This window comes from Sus scrofa, chromosome 14 (genome assembly GCF_000003025.6).
Source record: "Sus scrofa isolate TJ Tabasco breed Duroc chromosome 14, Sscrofa11.1, whole genome shotgun sequence".
NCBI lineage: Eukaryota > Metazoa > Chordata > Mammalia > Artiodactyla > Suidae > Sus > Sus scrofa.
The window spans coordinates 125,515,435-125,538,566 of record NC_010456.5 but is presented as its reverse complement, the minus strand read 5'-3'; the positions used below and the strand labels follow the sequence as shown (position 1 = coordinate 125,538,566).

General features: G+C 36.0%; 1 protein-coding gene across 3 annotated transcripts in view; it reads right to left on the bottom strand.

Annotated features, from left to right (window-relative positions):
* ATRNL1 (attractin like 1) overlaps window positions 1–23,132 on the bottom strand; it is a 776,870-nt gene that overhangs the window by 644,839 nt on the left and 108,899 nt on the right. For all 3 annotated transcript variants that reach the window (XR_002338976.1, XM_021074415.1, XM_021074416.1), the window contains exon 10: window positions 5,213–5,367. Coding sequence is in view for 2 of the 3 variants with exons in the window: in XM_021074415.1 (XP_020930074.1) it covers window positions 5,213–5,367 (155 nt within the window). In the remaining variant the exon portion in view is untranslated. The remainder of the gene's footprint in view (window positions 1–5,212; window positions 5,368–23,132) is intronic.

The window sequence follows — 23,132 nt, the reverse complement described above, 5'->3', positions numbered from 1 at the left end:
TAGTTTATTATAGACAGAAAAAGAGCACCTTGAGCAAAGGATACAGTAAACCATAAAAAAATCCACAGTTGGCGAAATTCGCTGAATAAAACATACAATGATTTTAAGAATTTTTCTGATGGGTACAGAAACAAACTGGTTCTTTCAGATGGCAGGGCAAGAGGTCTGCTATTGTCAAGGGAAAGCCCTAAGAATTTAACCAAGAGCATAGAGAAATATAGATTAACAAAGAGAGGAACAAATTACCTCCAGAAAATAAAAATAATTATAAATATGAAGAGTACCTATGCATTATTATAGTTTAGCTGGAGTGTTCCAAAAATTAATTAGGTATTTTAATTTGAATATGGATTTTAATGAAATTATGTGCCTTAAAAAATGGTATCCATTGAGTGTGTGTATATATTGTACTGTATATGTGTGTGTGTATGTATGTATCACTGGACAGGATTGTTCAAGAACATGTACACTGGGTTTCATAAACAAGGGATTTTTAAAGGTATACCGAACTACAACTTCATTGTGTTTAAAATGATTATTAAACACTACCAATTAAAATAATATTACTTCCATAAATATGGAATTGAGTACTTTTCAGGGGTTTTTTTTTACTGAGTTTGTTTTTAAATAATTGCCCATTGAGAAGCTAATACCATAAGTAAAACTGTCATGTGCAGGAAATTTATTTCAAAAATTCTACTACTGAGTTCCCTTTTGTGGCTCAGTAGTTAACGAACCCGACTAGGACCCATGAGGATGTGGGTTCGATCCCTGGCCTCACTCAGTGGGTTAGGGATCTGGCATTGCCGTGAGTTGTGGTGTAGGTCAGTAGCTGTAGCTCCAATCCAGACCCTAGCCTGGGAACTTCCATATGCCATGGCTGCAACTCTAAAAAGCAAAAAAAAAAAAAAAAAAAAAAAAAATTAAAAATTTTATATTTTGATCTGATTTGAAGTTAGGTGCCTTGCTTTCTGCAAAATATATTTCTGATATAAATATGATTCCCTACCCTATTCTAAAATAAAGTAACTCAATAAATTACATTTTCATGACTCTAATATATTTTGAGAAAAAAAAAATGATCAATGTATCTCTGAGTTGTCTTTTACCTTGTTTCAGAATTTTACATATTCCCTTAACTCTTACGTAAATTCTCTTATTGAATAAGAATACCTACCATCTGTAATTAAAATAATCATAATTATATGTTAGGCCGACTGAAAATCGTATAATCGCTGTTTGATGATTTTGAAATACTGTTTCAAGATTTACTTCATTTTTTTTTTTTTTTTTTTTTGTCTTTTTGCCATTTCTTGGGCCGCTCCCCCGGCATATGGAGGTTCCCAGGCTAGGCGTCGAATCGGAGCTGTAGCTGCCAGCCTACGACAGAGCCACAGCAAAGGAGATCCAGCCGCGTCTGCGACCTACACCACAGCTCACGGCAATGCCAGATCGTTAACCCACTGAGCAAGGGCAGGGACCGAACCCGCAACCTCATGGTTCCTAGTCGGATTCGTTAACCACTGCGCCACGACGGGAACTCCCAAGATTTACTTCAATTTTAAGGTATGTTTCAACAGGAAAATCTCTCACTTGTAAATGTTGAAATCTTCAATCAAACCACGCAAAAGACTGGTGGTTTACTAAAGAGGTGAAAAATATACAAATTACTGGATTCTTTTTTACCTACTGACCCTGGAAAAGTAACTTTAATGACATTATCTACCCTTCACAGCCAAACAGATTCAAAGTAGAAATATGTCTAATGGAGTTCCCGTCGTGGCTCAGTGGTCGACGAATCTGACTAGGAACCAGGAGGTTGCAGGTTCGATCCCTCGCCTTGTTCAGTGGGTCAAGGATTGGGCATTGCCCTGAGCTGTGGTGTAGGTTGCAGACGTGGCTCGGACCCCGCGTTGCTGTGGCTCTGGCGTAGGCCTGCGGCTACAGCTCTGATTCGACCCCCTAGCCTGGGAACCTCCATATGCCACAGGAGAGGCCCAAGAAACAGCAAAAAGACAAAAAAAGAAAGAAAAGAAATATGTCTAAAACCTGAGATCAACTCAGTGAGACATATTTTTCCAGTGCACTTTAACTTCGTTATTTACGATGAGGCTATCTTTACCAGGAAGATAATTTTAATCTTGAATCAGGTGTAATAAGAATGCCTCTAATAATAACAAAAGTATATTAATAACGTTTTCAGATTTAAAATGTCTCCAAGCTGTATTTATAAACTAGAACATCAAGTATCGTATCATTCTATACATTACATTCATCCAGTCTTATTCATCAGCCCTTCTCTATTATCAGTCGCCCTCGAGCTGCTTTTTACGAGTATAAATATCCAGTGCCTAATCTAAGAGACTGAGATTACAGGTCTGGTTTTTCTCCCTTCAACCTTCAAAGGGAATGCCAAGGTACAGCCATGTTTGAAAATCACCATCATATGCCTTCTACATCTATCATGTATAGCATAATGAGACTGGGAAGGCAAGGTTATGTCCTAGAAGAATAATGATATTCACTATATAAAATTTACTGTGGCAGTAAGGTTGAAATAGCATATTTTGGAGCAATGAAAAATTAGTATTAGCATACATATTTTTATTGTTTAAACATCATAAAACACAAAGCAATGAGCTAACTCTTCAGGTGTAGTTCAGTTAAATATGTCATTAAAGTCCTAGGGTACTATACAAAAGAGAAAAACTAAAAACATGACTTTTTCTCCCCCAAAAGATCCATTTTCTAGTTGATTCATTATGCAATACCTGTATTTTATTTCCACAAAAATATACTCCATAAGGAAAACAGAACATGAAAAATACTTTTCCCAGGAAAACATTTCAACATCTGATGCTACAAACCCAGGAGAATAAATGCAGATTGAGGGAGGGGGGATTTCACTGGGAACTGCATAGAAATAATCAAATAAGGTAAAACACTTTTATCCTGTGTTGATTGTGTGGTTGCTTTGTGTTTGCTGCTGTTAGCCCAGGGCAAACAAAATCCTATGTTAATATCTAATACTGTTTAAAATGTTATTCTTCCTCCAATTTGAACAATTGGCTTGAAAAATGAAACTGATGTTTGCTTCTATCTTTCTACAGCATTAAGAAATAGTACTAAATACAAAATGTCTTGTAAGTTACTGTCAAAATTAAGAACATACAATGGACCTAACTAAACAGTACAATGTGGACAAGTGGAAAGACTATCACTTCAGGAATTAAATAAAACTAGATCTACCACTCTGAGGACTTTGGGCAAATTCCTTTCACTCTTATGCTTAATAACCTGAAAATGAGTTTATTTATACCTTGTCACAAGGTTATTAGAAAGGTTACAGATACCACATATATAACTTTTAGTATAGTACCTACCTCTTAGAAGACACTTAACAAAGAGTAGCAATTAGAATCGTGAAAATCTAATCACTTCCTCCTCTCTCTCCCCAAAAAACTAACCCCTCTAATGCTTTTCACCTTGATAAACTTTTTTGATGCATTAAACCTTTTATATGGTAATCCTGAATGATATGGAAGAAATAAAAATAAATTCCCAATATGTCAGCTACAAAATAGCTCAATATTAATTTCCTCATTAAAGAACAGAAATTGGGTAAAAGCTCTTTGAAGAATCTTTTTCAAAAGTGCAAAAATCTCACTTCATAGATTTTTAACAGTAACAACAAAATCCTATACTTCTCCTAGGATTTTATTTCCTAGAAGAAAAACAAATAAAACATTCATCTACCTCCAGAGAAATAAGCTTACTGTCTCATCGCCATAGCCAAAATAATATGTTGATAGCACCAGCTTGGCAATGACAGATGATAATAAGCCAGCCTAGATTCAGTACTTCATTCAACACATTTTTCTGGATCTTGGGCACTAATGTATAAGCTTTCTAAAAGCCAAGACACACTGATTTTCATCGTGAATCATAACTTCAAATTATTACTTCAAAATGTAATTATTTAATTACTTAGGATCTAAACATCCTAAAGACAGTGGATTCTTTTCAGTGGTTACTCACAGATAGACACTCACAGAGTTTTAAAAGCATGCTTAACTTTTTAACTAGGAATTTCCTTCCAAACAAGCTTACAATAGTTGAGAGATCAAAGTGCTTATTAATAGTCATAATTTTCTTTATATGCTATCACTTGAAATAATTTTCCAAAGTACATTACATGCCTTTATGATGTTTAAGAACAAAAGTATTATGTCTTACATCTATTAAATATGTTATTCTCTGTTCTGTTTTTATTTATCAAAATACTTCTTAATAGTTTAAAATTGCTATATTACTTTATACAATCAATAAAAGGTGCTCTTAGGTACTACTAAATATTTTAAATATCAGCTAGGTTTTACTTAAAATACGACATACAGAGAAGAGATTTTTCTACAATAGTCTACTGGGTAGCTAAATTTAGTACTTCAATAAATATATTCATTAAATATACCAAAATTGATGGCACTATAGATAGCATAATTAAAGCTAAGTGAATTGTATAGTTGCACTGTATTTCTAGGTTCCCTTTTTCTTTTTTGAGGGGGGGGTTGGCCACCCCCACAGCATGCAGAAATTCTAAAGTCAGGGATTGAACCCTAGCCACAGCCGTGACAACACCAATACCTTAACCATTAGGCCACCAGGGAACTCTGTAGAATCTTATTTAGTTACTTCCATTTCTAGATATGCTCTGGGTTTCCATTTTGTCCCAAAATATTATTTCTTCAGCTTTTCTATTTCTGTATTCCTTTCCCTAATTCTATCACCTCCCTATACCAAATTTAATTTACACGCATCTTTGCTCATCCCCACTAAATCTAAAGGCTTGCATTCCTACTCTTTATAATGTAAATGTGAGAGCACTCTTACCTATCCACAATCAAAAGTGTTAAGTCAAACAAAATAGATAAAAGTGCTCATGTAGGGATATAACACACAAAAGCCTTCAAAAAGGATATTCAAACCCATATTTCTCAATTCCCCTGCCTCCACCACTAACACCTCAGTTCACCTGTTCTCCTGCCCTATATGACTACTGTGCTGAAATTGGAGAGAATTCCACTCATAATCTGTCACTGAATTCCTCTCTCTACAATGACATATACACATACTGTCAAGTAATGTATTTGAGAATCTCTACATGAAAAATTTCTGGTATTTCCTACTTTGTACAATCCTAACAGATACATACCTATGTCATATGCCAGGAAATCGGCAGAAAAACATTTTGCACCGTTACTCAAGGAAGTGTCATTATGGGTATTTCCTCCAAAAATAAGCATAGCTCCATTGATAAGAACAGCTGAATGAAGGTATCTGGCAAACCCACTTTCTTTCAAAATAGTCCTACAGGATAAAATTTAAAAATGTATTACAAAGGATAAAAAGACCTCCCTGATTTTATATATATTACATAAAGGATCTAATTTGCATATTGTTTTCCTTGGAATTGTGAAAATAGCATACTTTATTATTTTTGACAACTCATAAGTGGCCTCTAAACTTCAATACTTTTAAAAAATATTTTGAGACTCACAATACCTTAAAATGCTTTGAGGAAACAAAATATTAAACAATGTTTTTATAATAATTTATATTCTGAATTTTGTTTTCATTTATAAAAGTAGGAAACAAGTCTCCTTTAAACTAGAGGATCAAATTATCATCAGTTTTAAATACCAAAGTAAATTAAAAGTTAAATATAATAAATTTACTCTGAACAATGTTCAGTTAAAGCTATACAACCCATACGGATCCCACAATATGTTTTTAAACTTTTTAATATAACATATATAAAAGAGCACATATTATAAGACTAGTCAATGAATTTTCACAAAATGAACACAACTAAGTACTCAAAAATAAAAATTACCATTATTCTAACAACAAACATTTCTATTGCTGTCTTTGTACATGACACAATGGAATCCTAGAGTTGGTATTCATTTGTATGTACAATCTCTTGCTTGTTTATTTTTGAGATATATGCATATTGTGTATAATTAAAAATCACAATACATTTTGGAGAAACATTAAAATTATTACAGGTGTTCCCTGGTGGCTCAGCAGGTTAAGGATCCAGCATTGTCACTGCTGTGGCTTGGGTTGCTGCTGAGGCAAGGGTTTGATCCTTGGCTTGAGAAGTTCTGCATGCTGCAGGCATGGCCAAAAAATAAATAAATTCATTAAATGTTCTTTTACTTAATTAAAGTGTAACTGAGAGAAATATTACAAATATATGCTCACACTTGTATTTTATCTGAATGAACTGATATATAATAAAGGTTCATGACAATGTGAATTAATACTTTATAAATATCCTATAAATAAATCTCTGGTACAAACAAAAAATCAGACTGCAGAATGTAAACATAGTAGTATAGTATAGTAAGGCATATATAATATCTCAAAAGCCATAGATTATAATACCAATTAATACTTAAAGATTATGGAACTGACTTAGAAAATGGCAATATAAGGAGTTCCATAAACAAAATTTCCAGTGAAAGAATTACAATTGGTAAAGATTATTTTTTAAAAATAACCATTTGGGGGGAGTTCCCGTCGTGGCTCAGTGGTTAATGAACCCGACTAGTATCCATGAGGACACAAGTTCGATCCCTGGCCTCGCTTGGTGAGTTAAGGATCCAGCATTGCTGTGAGCTGTGGTGCAGGTCACAGATGCAGTTGGGATCTGGCATTGCTGTGGCGTAGGCTGGCACCTATGGCTCCAATTCGACCCCTAGCCTGGGAACCTCCATATGCCATGGATGCAACACTAGAAAGACAAAAAAAAAAAAAAAAAAAAAATGGGGGGAAATCCCTGCTGTGGAGCAGCAGGTTAAGGATTTGGCATTGTCTTTGCCCCAGCATGGGTTTGATCCCCAGCCAGTTATACTGGGTTAAGGATTTGGCATTGTCGTAGCTGTGACATAGGTCAGAGTTGCAGCTCAGATTTGATCCCTGGCCTGGAAACTGTCCATATGCTGTCAGTGCAGCCAAAAATAAATTAAATAAATAATCATTTTAGATCTCAAAAAATTTTGCCAAGAGTAACAACAAATGAAGAAATATTTATTCAAGAATATGTAAATGTCAGTAAGAACAGCAAAAGTCCATATTTGACTCATTACCAACACCCATTCTTCCCACCACCGCCACCTCTCTACACACACACAATCAGCTCTGCAAGACTGTTCAACCCCAGGCTGGTGAAGTGGAGAACAGACTGCTCTGTCATCCCTCAGTTCCTAGTCCAGGCTATTAATATCTAACCAGGAGCAGCAGACTAACTCTTGGTGGCAGAAGTTCTATTCAAGAAGAAAACATGAGAGGTCTGAGTGCTCATCCTCTGCCTACCCCAACTCACAGCATGGAGTTCCTGCAGGAGGTCCTGCAGGCTAAGAAGACAAGGGCCAAAAAGTCTTCACTCGTAATTCTTAGGCGCAGCAGTTCCAAGATAAAAGTGGCAAGCTGAGAAGAGCAAAGGCTTACCGTCCCCATCCAAACGCCTGCACATAACACAGTGATGTCACAGAAAGAAGAACAGAACTCCCTCCCCTGCCCCGCCAGCCATAACTCCAAAGCAGTGGCACAGAGGTTTTTCTCCACAGGGAGAGGTAGCCTTAAAAAGGAGAACTCCAAAGCTCTCCCAAAGGAACCTGACTTATCTGGTACAGGGTGGCACTCTCTGGAACAATGGAGGTGTACAGAAGAAACGGACAGAACATTGTAAATCAACCATAATAAAAAAATTAAAAAAAAAAAAAAACAATTAAGAGATACCTAAAGGAGAACACACAGAGCAGCTAGAAGCTTATCAGAGAGAACCAGGGAAAAAGACAGCTAATAAGTACCTTACTGGGATCAGAACCTCAAAGACTGGCGGCAAAGACTACCCCTGAAAAAGTTTGAAATGGAAGTTAGGTTGTAGAGCAATTTATGCCCCTGAGCATTGTTGAAAAATCACAGAACTATCAAGTTGGCAATTAGTGGCTGTACCATCTGAGGAGGAACATGGGAGGACTCATGTGGAGAAAGAAAGACACTTCGCTAAAAGAGTTCTGCCAAGTCACGAAACAAACAAAATTACGACAGCCCCAGAGAGGGAGGAAAAGTCAGGATTCAGATTTGCTACAACATATTATCTAAAATGCCTAGTTTTCAGGGAAAATGTTGGCATGCAATGAAATAGGAGAGCATGACCTACACACAGGAATAAAAGCAAGCAACAGAACTACCTTTGAGGGAACCCAGATGTCAGATGAAGAAAAAAGACTTCAAAGCAGCTTTTATAAATATATTCAAAGATTTAAAGAAAACAAGATTTAAAGAAGTAAAGGAAAATATGATGTCTTATCAAATACAAAAACAGCAGCAAATAGATACAACAAAAAAAAAGATAACCTGGAGTTGAAGTATATTGAAATTTTTGAGAGAGGCTCAATACTACATTTCAGCAGGCAGCAGAAAAAAGTTAGTGAACTAGCAGATAAATCAAAAGAAACTCTGCAATCCAAAAAACAGAGATGAAAATGAACAGACTCTATGAGAAATATAGAATACCATTTAGAGCAACAACATATACTTTCTGAGAATACTAAAGCAGAGAAGGAAGAGGTAAAAAATTCTTTGAGAAATAATGACTGACAACTTCCTAAATTTGATGAAAACATGATATACACATCTAAGGAAGTTCTCTTTGTGGTTCAGCAGTTAACAAACCCAACTAGGATCCATGAGGATGCGGGTTTGATACTTGCTCTGAGCTGTGGTGTAGGTTGCAGATGTGGTCCTGATCCCACGTTGCTGTGGCTGTGGCACAGGCCAGTGGCTACAGCTGCAATTTAACCCCTAGCCTGGGAACTTCCATGGTGCAGCCCCAAAAAAGCCAAAAATAAAAATAAAAAATAAAAAAAAAATACATATCCAAGAAGCTCAACAAACATCAAGTAGGAAAAAAACATAGAAAAGGCTACACTCCAATATAAAATAGTAAAAATTTTGAAGGCCAAAGATAAAAATTTTGAAAGCAGCAAGAGAAAGAAGGTTCTTTGTATATAAAAGAATCCCAATGAGATAAATAGCTGACTTCTCATTTGAAACAATAAGGCCAGAAAACAATGGCATGGCATATGAAAAGTACTGAATTTTTTTTTTCATAGGCAAGAAATAGATTTATTAGGATAGGACACTTGTGAGAGATGCAAGCAGGCAAGCAAGGAGGCTCTGCTCCAAGGAACCGGTGGGCTGGGAGTAACAGCTCCTCCTTGGTATCTGGTAGGGTATGTATGCAAATCGGCAGAAGGGCGGTCCTCAAAGTCTTGCCCTTGATCTGAATCTGAATGCCTCATCCCAGCCCCCACCCAACAACCTGCAGGTCCAGGGGGGCCTTGAATACCCGTGAATTATTTTAAAAGAATTCAAGGATGCAGGGAGAGACAATGGCAACAAGGTGGAATAGAGTTTCTGCCCTCATCTTCACACAGATGCATGATTTCATCAGCTACTCAGAGACCGAACAGAAGTGCCTTTGTGGGAGCCCAGCAGTCCAGCAGAGAAGTCCTAGCACCACTTGGAGCAAAAATTCCAAGAACAGGAGTAAAGAGAACAGTGTCACTTTACCACATCCACAAGGCAATGGTTCACTGCCAAGAGAAACTCCTTCAACCTGCTTTTTCTCCCATGGGGAAAGTGGGAGCCAAGTAAGTGCCTCCATAGATAGCCAAGCAGGATGATGACCAAGAGGACCACCCAAAACGATGACGGGACTGGCAAGGGAGGGACACAGGGGCTCAGAGCAACCAGGTACAGAACCAGACGAGGGCTAAGGTTTCTATTAACCACCTCAGGAACTACACCAAGAGGCCACCCATGAACTTCACAGGCTACTTTACCTACAGATTCACCCCTACCAGCACACACATACTCCCTATGATCTATAAATCTCTCCCTCATGTAGCCAGCACCCCACACACATGCCTGCAGACAGCACACTTAAGCTTCTGTAGGTCATGCACAAACACACATATAAGGTTGCTCAACTTTGTTGCCTTTGCAGAATGTACATAACCTTCAACTCTTCAGACACAACCCTAGGGAAAATACATAAGGGACTCTCAGCACTAGGCCTGGCTCTGTAGGATAGAGAAACTAAAATTTCCAAAACATATAAAAATGTACGTAACTCAATAGAAAAAACAAACTATTTACATTTTAAATGGGGAGAGGATCTGAACACACATCTTTCCAAAGAAGACATATAGATGGCTAACAGGTACAAGGAAAAGTGGCCAACACTCTCAACAAGGAAATGCAAATCAAAACCACAATGAGATATCCTCACACACGCACACGCGTGCACACACACACACCCCTCAAAACCACAATGAGCTATTGCCACACACATACACACACACACATCCTAGAATGGCCATTATTAAAAAGACAAGAAGTAACAAGTGTTGGTGAGAATGTGGAAAAAAGGGAACCCTTGTGCACTGTTGATGGAAATATTAATGAGCGCAGCCACTATGGAAAACAGTGTAGAGGTTCTTCAAAATACACAACTGCCAAATTATCAGCAATTCCATTCCTGAATATTTATTCAAAGGGGAAAAACTATCTCAAAAGGCAGCTGTACCCTTGTTCATTGCAGCGTTATTTACAATAATTAAGACATGGAAACAACCTAGTGTCTATCGATGCATAAATGGATAATGATATATGTACAAAGGTAAATATTATTCAGCCATTAAAAAAAAGAAATTCTTGGAGTTCCTGTCGTGGCGCAGTGGTTAACGAACCCGACTAGGAACCATGAGGTTGCGGGTTCGATCCTTGCCCTTGCTCAGTGGGTTAAGGATCCGGCGTTGCCGTGAGCTGTGGTGTAGGTTGCAGACGCGGCTCGGATCCAGAGTTGCTGTGGCTCTGGCGTAGGCCGGTGGCTACAGCTCTGATTGGACCCCTAGCCTGGGAACCTCCATATGCCGCGAGAGCGGCCCAAGAAAATGGCAAAAAGACAAAAAAAGAAAGAGATTCTTGCAGTTCCCTGGTGGCCTAGCAGGTTAAAGCTTGGCATGGCCAAAAAAAAAGAAAAAAGAAAAGATACCCTGCTATTTGCGACAACACAGAGAGACCTTGAGGGCATTACACTAAGTGAAACAAGTGGGGCAGATATAAAATCTAAAAAAAATTTTTAAATGAACTTATAGATCAGAGAACAGATTGGTGGCCATGGCAGGTAGTGAAAGATGGGCAAAATGAGTAAAGGTGGGCAAAATGCACAAACTTCCAGTTATAAGACAAACTGGTTCTGGGAATATAATATACAGCATGGTACTTATAGTTAACAATACTGTATTGCATATTTGAAAGTTGATAAGATCTTAAAATTCTCATCAGCCACAACTCCAGGCATACTGACAGCTAGCAAAAGCTGGAAGAGGCAAGGAAAAGAGTTTCCCCTAGCACTTCTGGAAAAGGCATGGCCCTGCTCACACTTTGATTTTGGATTTCTGGCCTCCAGGCCTGTGAGAGAATTATATTCCCATTGCTTTAAGCTATACAATGTATAGTAATTTATTACAGCAGCCATAGACAACTAATACAAAGGACATCTTATAAAAAAAAAAAAAAAAAAAAACCTTCAAGCTAACATCATACTAATGGTGAAAGACTACATGTTTCCCCATTAAAATCAGGAATAAGACAAAGATTTTTGCTCTTCTCACTTCTACTCACATTGTACTAGAGATTATAGCGAGGAAAACAGGCAAGAAAATGAAATTAAATGTATCTAGATTGGAAAGGGAGAAGGAAGACTCTTATTATTTGCAGATGACATGATCTTGTCTATAGAAATTCTACTAAATAAAAAAAAAACTTCTAGAATTAATAAAGGAGTTTAGCAAGTTTGGAAGGTAAAAGAAAAATATGCAAAAGTAAACTGTATTTCTCCAAACAGAAATGAAAAATTCTAAGAAAAAAATAAAGCACTTCAATTTATAATACTATCAAAAAGAATAAAATATTTAAAAATAAATTTAACAAAGTAAGCATAAAATTATACCAGGAAAACTAGAAAATATTGAGCAAAGAAATTAAAGACAGCCTAATTAAATGGAAGAATATCCCATTTTCATGGACTAGAAAACAAAATATTATTAAGATGGCTGTACTCTCCAAATTCATCTACAGATTCAACACACTCTCTATAAAATCCCTGTCAGATTTTTTTAAATTAACAAACTAATTCTAGGATTATTGCAGAAATTCAAGGGCCCAGAATAGTCATTCAAAGAATTAGAAATTCAAAGAAAGGAAAAAATACTCTTTTCAACAAGTGGTGCTAAGGCTACTGGATATCCACATACGATAGTTAGAAACTGAACCCCTCTCTTAAAGTATACACAAAAATTAACTAAAACTTGATAAAAGACAAATTAAAGAGCTACAAATGATAAAAATCTTAGAGGAAACTATAAAAGTAAATATTCCTTGCCTTGGGTTAGCCAATAGATGTCCAGCATAAGTGACAAAATATACAACAGATAAAATGGTCTTCAAAATTAAAAATTTGGAGGGAGTTCCCATCGTGGCTCAGTAGTTAACAAATCCGACTAGGAACCATGAGGTTTAGGGTTCAATCCCTGGCCTTGCTCAGTGGGCTGGGGATCCGGCGTTGCCGTGGGCTATGGTATAGGTCAAAGACACAGCTTGAATCCCATGTTGCTGTGGCTCTGGTGGAGGCTGGTAGCTACAGCTCCAATTAGACCCCTAGCCCCAGAATCTCCATATGCTGTGGGTGTGGCTCTGAAATGACAAAAAAAAAAAAAAAAAAAAAAAAAATTGAGCTCCAAAGGACACTGTAAAGTGAAAAACAACAAACAGAATGGAAGAAAATATTTGCAAATCATATGTATAGGATTTACATATAAAGGATTTTATATCTAGAATATACTAAGTACTCTTATAGCTCTAGGAATAACTGTAGTTAATATAAGGGAACTTCCTCATCTTGATAAAAAAAAATTTATCAAAAAAATTATACTTAATGGCAAGAAACTAGATGCTTTCCTTGTAAGAAAAGTAATGAAGGCAAGATGTACTCTTTCATCACTCCTATTCAACATTTTACTGGAAGTCCTACCTAATGCAATAAGACAAGAAAAGGAAATAAAAGCTATACAAAATGGGAAGGAATAAATAAAAGTGACTTTGTTCACATATGACATCATAACCTATGTAGAAAATCCCAAATAATCAACCAAAAAACTCCTGGAAATAGTAGGTGACTAGAGCAAGATTGCAGGATATGAAGCTAATATACAAAAGTCAGTTGCTTTCTTACAACCAACAATGAACAGAGGATATCTGAAATAAAGACACAACACCATTTACACAGCACCTCCAAATTTGAAATAGGTATAAATCTAGCAAAATATGTATACTATCTATATTAGGAAAGAATACAAAACGCTAATGAAAAAAATCAAATAAGTAACTAAATGGATAGTCTATATACATGGTTAGGAAGACTCACTACTGTCAAGATGTCAGTTCTTCCCAGCTTAGTCTATATATTCAATGCAATCCCAGTCAAAGTTCTAGCAAAAATAGACAACATAATACTGAAAGAGAAACACAGAGGACTGATAGGACTGATACTGACTTCAAGACCTATTATCAAGCTACAATAATCAAACGAGTGTGATACTAATCAGTGGAACAGAAGAGTGAGCCAGGAATTAGACCCGCGTACAGTCAACTAACTTCTGACAAAAGAACAAAAACAACTCAACAGAGAAAGGACAGTGATTTCAATAAATGGTGCTGAAACAACTGGACATCCACATGCAAAAAAAAAAAAAAAAAAAAAAAAAAATCTCAACAGACTTTATACCTTTACAAAAATTAACTCAAAATGAATCATAGGCCTAAATGTAAAATGCAAAACTATAAAACTCCTAGAAGATAACATAAAAGAAAATCTGGGTGGCCTTGAATTTACTGACGACTTCTTAGATACCTCGCCAAAAGTGCAATTCATAAAAGAAAAAAAAAAAAATGGTAAGATGAATTTCATTACGGTAAAAACTTCAGCTCTGTGGAAGACACATTCAGAGACTGAAACAGTAAGCCACAAATTAGGAGGCAATAATCGCAACAGATATCTGATAAAGAATTTGTATCCAAAATATACAAAGAAATCTTCAAGCTCAACAATTAGAAAACAGCCCAATTAAAAATTGGCAAAAGGTCTGAACAGATACCTTTCCAAAAAAGACACACAGATGGCAAAATAAGCATGTGAAAAAATGCTCAGCATCATAGGCCATTAGAGAATTACAAGTCAAAACAATGAAATACCACTACCTATTAGAATGGCTAAAATTCAAAACACTGACACCAAATGCTGGCAAGGATGTAAAGCAACATTAAATGCGGGTGAGAATGAAAATCAGTATCACCACTCTTACAGACTAAATACACTCTTATAAAGCTAAACAATCTTACCACACAATTCAGCAACTGCACTCACTGGTATGTAACCAAAAGAGCTGAAAATTTATGTCCACGCAAAAAACTGCAAATGGATGTTTATAGCCATGTTATTCATAATTGTTGAAACTTGAAAACAACAAAAATGTTCCTCAACAGAAGACTGGATAAACAACTGTACCATATCCACACAACAGAATATTATTTGGTGATAAAAGAAATGGATTATTAAGCCAAGAAAACATGTGGAGGAACCTAAAAGGCACATTGTTAAGTGAAAGAAGCCAATCTAAGAAAAGGGGTTATATTGTATGATTCGAATTGTACAACATTCTGAAAAAGGCCAAATAATGAAGACAGCAAAAATATCAGTGGTTCCCAGGGAACGAGGGTGATGAGCACACATGCCTTCTGAAGCAGCTGGAACTATTCTGTATGATACAGTACTGGTAAAACACATCATTATGTATGGTGTAAACCCATTGGACCTACAACCAAAAGTAAATCCTAATGTAAACTACAGACTTTAGTTAATAATAATGTTTTGTTTCGTTTTGTTTGTCTTTTTTTGCCATTTCTTGGGCCACTCCCGCGGCATATGGAAGTTCCCAGGGTAGGGGTCGAATTGGAGCTGAAGCCGCTGGCCTACACCAGGGCCACAGCAACGCTGGATCCAAGCCGCGTCTGCAACCTACACCACAGCTCACAGCAACGCCGGATCGTTAACCCACTGAGCAAGGGCAGGGATCGAACCCGCAACCTCATGGTTCCTAGTCGGATTCATTAACCACTGCGCCACGACAGGAACTCCCATAATAATGTTTTGATATTGACTCATAAATTGTAACAAATGTCCCACAGTAATGCAAGATGTCTATAACAGAGGGGCTTGGAGTGAGGAATATATCAGAGTACCTGGGATCTCTCCATATATTCTGCTCATTTTTTCTTAAAACTAAAACTGTTCTAAAAAATAAAGTCTATTTTTAAAAGACAACGACAAAATAAAATGATGGCGATAAAATTACAGTTTTTCCAGATATCAAATCTTTACTGTAACAAATAAACCCAAACTCTAGCACCTGGTGAGCAGATAATTTTTTAAATAGGTGAATTATAAAATGGGATTCAGGTTTCTCACTTTCAAAAGGGATTTACAAATATAGAAGAGACTGAGGCTAAAATAAATGCTATGATGTTACATGACATCATTATGCAGTTTAGACACACAGGGTCTAGGCAGATGGGTATACACAGATATATACCCATTTCTATAAATAGGCATAGATATGTGTGAATGTGTTTGTAAATTTTCTGGCTCTACCTTCTGACAGCATCTGTAAACACATCAAAAAAGTAATAAGCATATCTAGTCCTCTAATCTTGGTTTTAAATACCATTCTCTACTAAAAGGAATCCAGGCTCCTTGGGGAAATGACTGATTTCCAAAAAGAAAACTACAAGATGCAAATGGAAATTTTTTTTTTTTGCATCTGTGCCAGAAATTGGAGAAGTTCAAAAAGAATGATAAGGGATATGCCTAAACAACACAAAAGCCTGACTGAAAGGAACTCATGCTGACCAAATATGGGACACCTTGGGCACCAAAATAAAGTAACTGATTATAGAACACTGAATAAAATAATAATACATCAATTCATACTGATATAAGCGGACATAAAATTTAGGATATTTATAAGGAATAATATTAGAATATGACCATTTGGTAACCATCAGAGTAATAACTTTCTCACAAGAATAATCAATATATACTAAAACTAATGTATAAAAGTTTAAAGGGGGAGTTCCCATCATGACGCAGTGGTTAACGAATCCAACTAGGAACCATGAGGTTGAGGGTTCGATCCCTGGCCTTGCTCAGTGGGTTAAGGATCAGGCATTGCCGTGAGCTGTGGTGTAGGTTACAGACGCGGCTCAGATCCCACGTTGCTGTGGCTCTGGTGTAGGCTGGCGGCTACAGCTCCAATTAGACCCCTAGCCTGGGAACCTCCATATGCCACAGGAGTAGCCCCTGAAAAGGCAAAAAGACCAAAAAAAAAAAAAAGTTTAAAGGGAAACAATATTTACATAAAGAATCTCCCCACATGGTATTTATTAATTTTAAAAGAAAAAAACTGTATCTGTATAGTGGAGAAAACTGGAAAACCATTACTTTAACCAAGGTATAAGAGTTAGGAGTTCCCGTCGTGGCTCAGTGGTTAATGAATCCAACTAGGAACCATGAGTTTGTGGGTTCGATCCCTGGCCTTGCTCAGTGGGTTAAGGATCCGGCGTTGCCACGAGCTGTGGTGTAGGTTGCAGACGCAGCTCGGTTCCTGCGTTGCTGTGGCTCTGGCATTGGCCAGTGGCTACAGCTCCAATTAGACCCCTAGCCTGGGAACCTCCATATGCCACGGGAGTGGCCCTAGAAAAGGCAAATAGACCAAAAAAAAAAAAAAAAAAAAAAAAAAAAAAAAAAAAAAAAAAACAAGATATAAAAGTTAACCTCCACATGGATGTTCACATGAGCCTCATTTATCATATCCCAAAGTGAAAACAACCCAAATGTCCAACATCTGAGAGTGGATTAACAACATGTGGTATATTCATACAATGGAATATTATTCAACCACAAAAAAAAATTAAACACAGAGACATACCACAGTGTGGATGATCCCTGAAACAATTGTGCTAAGTGAAAGAAACCAGACAGAAAAGGTCATGTATTAAGTGAAAGAAGCCAGACGCAAAGGGCCACAAACTGCTCATTCCATTCATATGAAATCCATAGAGACAGAAATCAGTTAAGAGGTTTCCAGAAGATGGGTATAAGAAGGCATGAGATGACTTTTTGGGGTGATAGAAGAGTCTGTAATTAGTGATAATGGTTGTATAACATTATGAATATATTAAAAAAACCACTGAATTATATACTTTAAATGGTTAAAATGGAGAATTTTATTTTATATAAACTTTATTTCAGTAAATTTAAAAAAAAAATAGTCATAGGAAGACACATTTTAGTATCTGACCAAAATGCAAACCCCTAAATCTAATCATGAGAAAAGATCAGATGAACTCAGATTGGATCATTCTTCAAAAGAAAAGCTGAGATTGCTCCAGACTAAAGGAGACTAAAAAGCCATGACAACTCAATGTGTCCATGAGCACAATCTTGGATATGATCCTGGAAATGGTCCTACATTAGAAAACAATACCCAAAGCTGGCAAGGAAAAAAGCATCAAAACCTGAGAAGGACAATGTAAAAAGGAAAATCCACAGGCCAATTTCACATATGCACATAGACGCAAAATTTATTAAGAAACAAAATTCAGTAATAAAGAGGTTCTATATTTTTAATTAAAAATATTAGGACAACTAGAAAAATTAAATAAGGTCTAAGATTAAGTTAGAAAATTCTATCAATGTCATTTCCTAAATTTGATACCTATATTGTAATTATATAAGAGAATGTCCTATTTTTCAGTAAATACATTTAAAAATATGTACACTTAAGGGGGTAAAATTGAGCATGACACTGCCTATGACCAAGCATTTATAATTCTAAGTACATAGTTTACAGTAACTTGTATATGAAACAACAGAAAACTAAAAAAGAATATTCATTCATGATAGGAAAAACTGGTGCACTCCAAACATCCATCCTCAATAGAACAGAAAATATAAAAGGATCTATGTTCACACATTAAGGGTCTTTCACACAGAACAACTCTGCCAGCAATCCTACAAATCTGTCTCCTAAAGGCAAAAGAAATAAAAGCAAAAATAATCAAATGGGACCTGGTTAAACTTAAAAGCTTTTGCACAGCAAAGGAAGCCATCAGTACAAGGAAAAGAAAACCTATGGAATGGGGGGTGATATCTGTAAATGATATGACCAACAAAGGGTTAATATCCAAAATACATGAATAGCTCATACAGCTCAACACCAAAAAAAAAAAAAAAAAAAAAAGTCCAACCAAAAACATGGGCAAAAGATCTGAGTACAAATTTGTCCAAACACATACAGATGGTTAATAGTCCCAGGAAAAGATGCTCAGCATCACTAATTATTAGAGAAACGCAAACCAAAACAATATATCATCTATATCATCTCACACCTGTCAGAAGAGCTATCATCAAAAAGTCACACATCAAAATGGAGAGGATATGAAGATAAGAGAACACTTGTACACTGTTTGTGGAAATAAAAATGTAAGCAGCCACTAAGGAAAACAGTATATAGGTTCCCCAAAAAAACTAAAAATAAAACTACCCTATGATCCAGCAATTCCACTCCTGAGTATATATGGGAAGAAAACAAAAACACTAATTCAAAAAGATGCATGTACCCCAATGTTCATAACAGTACAATTTACAATAGCCAAGCTATAGAAGCAACTCAAATGCACATCAACAGATGAATAGATAAAGATGTGAGGTTTTATATATATAAAGATGTGATATATATATATATATATATAGTGAAATATTACTCAGCCATAAAAAGGAATGAAATTCTACTATCTGCAACATGGACAGATCTAGAGAATATCTTGCCTAATGAAAAGTCAGACAAAGAAAGACAAATAATGTATGGTATTACCTATATGTAAAATATAAAAATAATACAAATGAGCGTATATGTAACACAGAAACAGATTCACAGATATAGAAAACTAGTGGTTATCAAAGGGGAGAAGGAAGGAGGAACAGGCAAATTTGGGGTAAGGAATTAAGAGATCCCAACAACTATGCATAAAATAGATAAGCAACAAAGACATACTGTATAGCATAGGGAATTACAGCCATTATCTTGTAATAACCTTTAATGGAGTATGATCTATACAAATACTGAATCAGAATGCTGTACACCTGAAACTAATATAATATTCTAAACAACTACACTTCAATAAAAAAAAAAAAAAACCTCTCATGGCCCCATCCTCCTTATCTACATTTACCCTATTTCTCTCCTTCCTTTAAAACAGAATTCCTTTTACAAAAACTGTCAGTACTTTACCCGGTTACTCTTCTCCCATCCTGGCTAAAATCCACGCCAATTAGAATGTCACTCTACCAGCCTCCCATTAAGGTTAACCAAAAAAACTCCAGTTTGCCAGATTCCATGATTACTTCTCAATTCTCACACTACCTCACCTATTAGCAGCTTCGACCAACCTTCCCCTGTCCTTTGAAACACACTCTTGACTTCCAGGAAACCAGACTCTCCTGGTTTTCCTACTAACTCATTAACTACTCAGGCTCCTTTTCTGGTTGTTTGTACTTATCTCTCTGACCAGAAAATTAGTGGGCCCAGATCCCCAAACCCCTGCATCAAGCCACCTATTTCACACACTCACTAGGACGTCTCTAGATGAAGTAGATCTAAAACTGAGCTTCTAATCTTCCTCCACACTGAAGCCACTCCTCCCACAGAACTCCTTGTCTCAGGGCCAGCTCCATACATTCGGGTCTTCAGGCCAAAAGCCTGATTCATCATTCACTCATCTCTCTCTTCCAGCCTGTTTCCAATCCCTTAGTCCATCCAATCTCTGTTGGCTCTACCTTTAAAATAGATTCAGAAAATCCAACCAATTCTCATCACCTGTACATTGCCTCCTGGGTCCCAGAAACTATCATCCATTTCTTAGATTATTATGATATCTTTGTAAATGGTCATTTTACTTCTGCTCTTGTATCATGATCAGAACACAGCAGCCAAAGTGATCTAAGTCAGAGCATCTCACCTCTTTGTTCAAAACCCTCCACTAGCTTCCCATATCAGAGTAAAAGTAAAAGCCCGTATTGTTGACCTCTATGACTCTATACTATAGAGTTGCCAATTATCATCACTCTAAGATCATTTTATAACACTTCACCTCACCAATCTACGTCTACTCCAGCTATACTGGCCCACTTACTATTCCAAATGACAAGCATATAACTATCTCAAGGTTTTCTGCACTAGCTTTCACTCTGCCTAGAACAGTCAGCCCTCAGACACTGGCATGGCCCATTCTCTAACCTCTGTCAGGACTCTCTATACTCAAATGTGTTCTCAGCGATGTCTTCTCTGATCATCCTACTTAAACGCAACAACCTGAAAGTCTTTCCTCTTTCCATGTTTTCTTTTTTCTACATAGTACTTATTACCATTTTAAATACATTTTACTTATTTTCATTTTTATTGCCTCTCTCCCCCTATTAAAATTCAACTCCAGGAGTTCCAGCCATGCTACAGTGGGTTAAGAATTTGACTGCAGCAGCCCAGGCTGCTGTGGAGGTGCAGGTTCAATCCCCGGCCCAAAGAAGCGGGTTAAAGGATCTGGCATTGCTGCAGTTATGGCATAGGTTAGATTCAGTTCCTGACCCAGGAACTTCCACATGCCACAGGTGCAGCCTTAAAAAATAATAATAGTAATAACAATAATTTTAAGAAATACAATTCCAAAACAAGCAGCTGATTTTTTTAAAGTCTCTAAGAAAAGTGTACAATGCTATAAAAAAAAAAACATGCTAAGTTCAAAAACAGACAAACTAAATGATTCACTTGCTTACAAACACATACAGGAGGGTAAAAACCTAGAGTGAAAAGTAAGGACACAGTTAACACAATATTAAGAATAAGGTAACTCTTTGGGGGAAAGGAGGGCATGCCATCATGGAGCCAACGTGAGGGCTTCTGGAGGTATAATATCCTCTTCCTTGGCTCAGGTAGCTAGACTGCTTACTTCATTATTTTCTGAATTTACAGTTCTATGCTTTCACATACTCTTTTGTCCATATAGAGTATTTCCCAGTTTATAGAGAGCACTACAAAAAATAAGTACTATACATCTCAGAATTACCTTGAGATAAGTACTTCTTTAATTGATCAACATGTAATTTTAACCAGACAATCCAAAATCCCAAAATGTCATAACATATTGTAATGTGTATAAGGACAACAAATCTTTTCGCTTAAAAAAATATTTTTGTGTTCATTTTAATAACTTTTTCTACTGTACTACTTCATTATATATATATATTTCTATTTTTCCCATATACACATATACCATTAAATTTTTTATTGAAATATAGTTTATTTATAATATTGTATTCGTTTCAGGGGACATGTACCATAAAATTTGAAATTATGTGTCTCTCTTACTAAGAATATCTTAGGTTTATTCCCAACATGGTGCTTGATACAGTCAACGGTTTTTGTTGAAAAGATTTCAGACACTCACTATGCAAAGAAATTATCAAGGATAAACACCATGAATAACATGTTCATCAGTATTTTGCAGACTGTAACTATGAATAGCATATTATCACTTTCCAAAATTTTTAACAGCTACAATTTCGAAAAATCACAAAAACATTATAATTTAACAAAATAACTTTGAATACTTTAATATAAAAGCAACTCTCATTATACCAAACTTAAGAAGGTTGAAGAAATAATTTCATGTAACCAGATTCGCATCATTATGAAAACATATTTCAAGTACATGTGATTTCAAAGATTTTTTTAGGTGCAGAAGTAACATAGTACCACAAAAGCATTATCACTAAACTCACTAATTTTCTTGTTTAAGATTTCTAGAATTATAGTTGAAATCTTTTTTAACTTGAAAAAAATGGAAAAAAAATACCAAATGTATAATTATAGCTGTAAGTTACAAATGATAATGTTTAATATGTTCCTTATGTGTTAAAATGTATTATGCACATTACAGGTTAAAGAAACACAATAGAGAAAATGACTTCAATAATAGTACGAGAAAATCTAAGGTCTATACTATAACAAAAAAGCCTTGATATACAAGAAAAATGAAAGTATGGTCTCCTACTACAAGCTTTATAAACATATGTGTATAAAGAACGTTACAAGATACCTCATTTAACAAGGGGAAGAAATCAAGACCACGACGACCCTGGTACCCAAAATCACTATAGCAAACTTAGTGTCTTAGAAAAGCATAATACCAATTTAGTAAGACATCCTAACAATACAAAAGGAATTATTTTTGAGAAATGAGAATTCCTATAGAGGACTTTTTTCCCCTCTCATTCTTCAAATGTAAAGAAGCCAGACTCAACTAGTCCTGAAGATGTGGGGGATTAGCAAAGGCTTTGGATGTATCTAAATCTTTATGCCTCAAGCCTTTTCCAAAATGGCATAAAAAATTAATCTGGGTAACTATACATAAAAAATTGACCTTCTTTTAGTATTTCAAATTGCCATAAATTAGCATAAAATATTAAACATGAGAATCAAATAAAACACAGATCTCTATTTTTAAATAAACTTTAATGAAGTATCACATAGATGTACACCAAAAGGTACACAACTCTTAAAGGGTGTAACTATTACAAAGTGAACACATATCTGCTGCCACTCCAGTAGCTTCCCTGTTACCGATTCCAATCACTACTCAATTCTTCCTAGCCTTAAGGCAATCCCTGCAGCAACTTCTAAACCACAGATTACTATTTTCTGGTGATAAACTTTATAAATTGGAATCATATACTAAATATTCTTTTGTGTCTGGCTTCTTTTGGTCAACATTAGTTTTGTAAGATACAACTGCACAGATGCATGCAGAGACAATTCTTTCAT